Below are 5000 nucleotides of genomic sequence, written 5' to 3' on the forward strand. Positions count from 1 at the left end.
AAAAGAGCCAGGACACTGGGGCTGGGCGAGGCAGCCATTGACAGGGCTGGAAGAGTGGGTGGGGGATGAGGCCTGTTTGATTTGGAGATTTGGCTGAATCAGCAGCTGCTGCATCTCTGAATCAGATTTGGCTGAATCAATTTGGGGCAGTGATTTGAATCACTGTTGCTCTAATTGGCTGAATCCAAATCCAAAGTGAATACTAGATGCTTCGCACAGGCCTAGTATATATACACCAACAAATTTGCTCGCTACTGAAATGGTGTTCACATTCCACATAAACAAATCTAAAGAAATATCCAAGAGTGTTACACTCTGACTCCCAGAGGAAAAGCAGGGAGTCATGGGGACCCCAGCCAGGCCCCAACCCCTGCCTGTTCCCCCAACCCCATTAAGTGCCCCTGACGTGCTCTCCCAGCTCCATCAATGGCTGCCCCATCTGGCCCCAGCATCCCAGGTTCTTTAAAAAGCCCTGCACTCACCTGCTCCTGCCAGGTGGGCAGGCGATCCCCGCTGCCCCCCACCATCCCGTGCTGCATTGGGGGGCTCTCCCACAAGCCCCCAACCCCAACCTTCTCTTCGAGCCCCATCAATGGCTGCCCTGCCTGGCCCCAGCATCCCAGCTGTTTAAAAAAAAGCCAAAAAAAAAAAAAAAAGCCTGAACTTACCGGCTGGTGCAGTGGCCATCAGAGCTTCTGGGGGCTCGTGGCAGAGCCCCCCAAGCAGTGTGGGTCAGTGGGGATCGCCCCCCCCGCAACCCGGTGAGTGCGTGGCTTTTTTTTTCCTAAAGAGCTGGGATGCTGGGGTGGGTGAGGCAGCCATTGACAAGGCTGGAAGAATGCATGCAACACAGTGTGGGTGCATCAGCTTCTGTGCTCCCCAGACTCAGTTAACCAAGTCTGCTCTGATGTGCTGGATTTCCAGTGCATCAGAGCAGCCAATAATATGTCTATAAATCCTTTAATTTTTCCCATTTTCCTATTCCAAAACACATGTTTTATCATTTCTGCTACTTCTCAGTTCTACCTCTGGATCAGAATCCCAATGTGCCAGGTGAAATGCAAACACAGAACATAAAGATGATCCATGGCTCAAAGGTTCTAAAATTTCTGACTTGTTTCTGCACAGGCTTATGCTCCAAAGAGCCAGTGTTCAAGAAGAGACCAGGACCAGTAAACTCTAGATCAATAGGCAAAAGTGTCTGAAAGGTACAGAAAATGGAAAAAGCAAGGTAAAACTGAAGTATGCAACCTTAATTAGAGCAGTTGTTATTAATCAGAGAGTGATACACTGATAAAATACAGTACTATATTTCCTGAATGTATCATCCTGAACCTTTAAAAATACAAACATTCAGCAGCAAGTAGGAATTGAATGAAGCAAGCCTTTTTCACATATGTAAATCTTTTGTTATCATAAAAGTTAACACTGGAAATAGCAATCATTGTAATTTAGTGCAGAGCTTGGCCTTGTATATTTATCTTTATGAGAAATTTGTGTAATGATGTTTGGAGTTAGTCTTGAAAAACCCACCTCTGTGTAAGCATCAGCCGTCCCTCCAAATGTATTTGGTTTAATAAACTGACATCATGGCTGCATGTATGGTTCAGGCTTTCCAAGCAAACAGTGAGGGCTTACTCAAGAAAATTCTGGTCTACAGTGCAGAGTGTCCTGACTTAGAATTAGTTTACATAGTGCCACAGCATAAAAGCCCCATAGAGATTTCATTATAAAATCTATGGAAAATTCATGATGCAACAATTAGAGTCTTAAATATGTTAACAATTTCTGCCCACTGTACGTTAGACAATGCTGACTTAACTACACACAGTAATTCTTGATGATATTATATTATCCTCAAGCTAGTCACTAAAATGAAAATGACAGTGGTTTAAAAAGTGACACTTCTGCATCTGTTTGAGCAAAACCTACTCAAATAATCAAATAATTACTATAGACTACTAAAAAGCACAATTAAGGTAAAATGTATTAATAAATATTTAATACTTATACTTTTTTAGTTTTGTATAGCTAAGACCCAATTAATTTTATCTGATACTAAATTTTTATAACTAGGTGGTATGAAAACGTTACCAATCCTAGAAGAGAAAGCCTCCTCTATAAGCAAACCATGTGGTATTTTTTAAAGTTGCATCTATTAATTGCAAACCGTCTTAAAACTGCAAAAGGTTAACTGCAGCTTTGCTATCTTTGAACTACGCCTCAATCCAAAATAATGGAATCACCTAAATACGGTCCCTAATTTTCACCTAGAGACCCGTCAGAAAGATTCTTGCAAAAGCTTCACACACTGCTTAATCTATCTAGGCCTTGAAAAAAAGTCTTTAGTGTACTTAGCTTTAATTTAAAGTATATATCAGAAGTTTACCGTTTTACCTTGCTTAAAAAAACAGAAATGATTAAAATGTGTAGTTAACTGCATTTAATATAAACTCTTGTTATACAGTGTTTACAAAAATGAAAAAAGCAAAGCAAGCAATGAAGCAATATATTATTTGTGCTATAATGTACTATTTGACTTGCTTAATTCCCTAGTCTGAATGTTATTCCCTTGCTGGAGAAAAAAATACCAAAGGGTAAAGACAGCTTTACTGACCTGTGTGCTGCCTCCGATGCTTGGTGAGGGCATGACGTGTCCCGCCGGCAAAGCCACAAAGGTCACATAGGAACGACTTCTCGCCTGTTGCAACAATAAACAGATGAGGGACTGCGGAGGTCACAGATCATTAAAACATATCTATCAAGGCTTTCAGGGTTACTAATTCCTCCAATCAAATGTTTCCATGTAAATATGTCAAATGGGAATGAAATTACCACTGCGGTTTATTGACTGTGATAAAATCTGAAAAGCACCACTGAACATAATTACATACTTGTCAGACCCATAAAAATTAGCTTTATTATCAATGGAATGGTTTTGTACAACTTCATTTCTGTTAGATGTCTTCCAGATGGGGCTGCTTTATGCACTTGAACAGTTTTTATGCATATCCTGATTTTTTACAATTCCCATACATCTGGCTTTTCTATGCTGAGTAAAGATTGCCTGAAAAAGTTAATATACTGTATATATGATTCTGCTTAAATAAAATATATTGAATTTACTAACAAATTAAGGATACTGAGAAAATTTTAACTGATTTGAACACAGTCTTCTTTAGTAACCTTCTATTTAATCATACAAATTAAATTATTTACTTGACTATTTTGAAAAGCCCAGGCAACAATAAAAGCCCTATTATTCAGTACCAGTGGCAATTCAGTACTGTTTATGTTTCTAAAACTTTCATGATATTAAAAAACAAAAACCCCAAGTCTGGGGATTACTACAGAAACTGAAGTAAAACTCATGTTATTTATCTTCAATGATATTCCTTTGTTTCAAACTTTGGAACAATTAGAAAAAGATTTGGCAGGCTCACTACTTTTAAAGCATGTAAATGTTCAGTTTTTAGTATTTTTATACCAGCCAAAATTTTGCCCCATTGCCTATAAATACAATCTATCAATTCACAGTAGCATTTTTACTTAGTAAGTACTAGCATGGCTAAGCAGATTCATTTCTTAAGGCCCACGTGAAATGCCATTATAGAATAATAATGCTAATCTTGGACCAACCCAGTGAAATTATAAAACAGCTTTAAAAACAAAATGAGTCACTTTACTAATGTGGACCCAAATTATCCCCTTTCCTGCAGTGACAGAAATGGGAAGGGAACCAAGGAGCCAAGGTGCTGCTTCAGATGAGTCTAATAGTTTCCTTCATACTTTCTTTCAGGGGAAGGACTTTTAGGATTCATAGAATATCATGTGACATGTGGATCCCTCTAATACACAGTATATAGAGAGGCCAGGCAGGTCCTGAAGGGTCAAACATACTATGTAACTTTTCTGGCTCATTCCCACCTTCCACAGACCCTGCAGTCACCTCCACTTATACTGGTACAAGCAATCCATTATGGAATTAGTGCAGAGCCTCAGCTATAAGTGATTTCAGCAGCATAAGTAAAAAACAAAGTTAATGAGATATTAACTGCCTATGAAAAAAAAGAATGCCACAGGTGGCAGCTCCTACTCCTCCACCTCCAGCCTATATACACACATAAAATTGCCAAAGCCACAGGTAAAGCAGTGATTCCCTGGTAGCAGCATTCCCAATTCTGAGGTCCCTTGGTTACAGAAATAGAGAAAATCATCCATTGGCTTTAAGGACAGTTTATACCAAATTTTCAAAGCATCTTCAACCTTGTTGTTATATATGTTCACAGGTAGTTAGTTTCCAGGTAGTCAGGTGTTTAGAAAAGCTCCTTGCACAGGCAAATCTAAATTTTGTAACATTAGCATCGATATTTTATGAACAAACTTGCATGCCAAACCATACACTAGCAACTTTAGAGCCTGAGTTTGAAAATTTAGCCCCTAATGCAACAGGCATTCTGAGATGGTATCTTACACACAAGGGCATGTCTACACGTGAATTTACATTTGCTTAAATTTCCTTAACAGTAAGTTACTGTGCAGTAAGCAGGAACAGATGAGCATCTACACGTGCAGGTGTTAAAGCATATTAACACTGAGTACAGACTGCCATGGGACTAATTTTAGTCCCATGTCAGTCCACACACACAATATTACTGCGCAGTAAGGCATCTAAATATGCATTACTGTGCAGTAACTAATTGGGTATAAATTTGACACCTGCATGGTGCAGTTATGACATTTAGGCTCAATTCAGCATAAGTCGCTATATTTACAGAGCAGTACATGCATGCACATATAGACATGCACCCATTCTGCAGAGTAATTTTAGTTCCTGTACAGTAAATGAGCACATGTAGACACACCTACAGAATACCTTTTGGTCACACAGTGCAGGAATTAGCTGGGTAACTGTCACTAAGAGCAAGAAAACAAAAAACAAAACCCTAAGACCAATATACAGAAAAACAGTGGGAATTACAACAGTGAGCCTTTCCTTT

The 5000-nt window shown here is 39.1% G+C and overlaps 1 protein-coding gene across 1 annotated transcript in view; it reads right to left on the reverse strand.

Moving 5' to 3' along the window:
- ZNF407 (zinc finger protein 407) overlaps positions 1-5000 on the reverse strand; it is a 465343-nt gene that overhangs the window by 165478 nt on the left and 294865 nt on the right. Inside the window, 1 exon segment of the mRNA XM_019544964.1 lies at positions 2618-2701. Coding sequence (XP_019400509.1) covers positions 2618-2701 — 84 coding nt within the window.

Source organism: Crocodylus porosus, unplaced genomic scaffold (assembly GCF_001723895.1).
Source record: "Crocodylus porosus isolate Cpor-Errol unplaced genomic scaffold, CroPor_comp1, whole genome shotgun sequence".
NCBI lineage: Eukaryota > Metazoa > Chordata > Crocodylia > Crocodylidae > Crocodylus > Crocodylus porosus.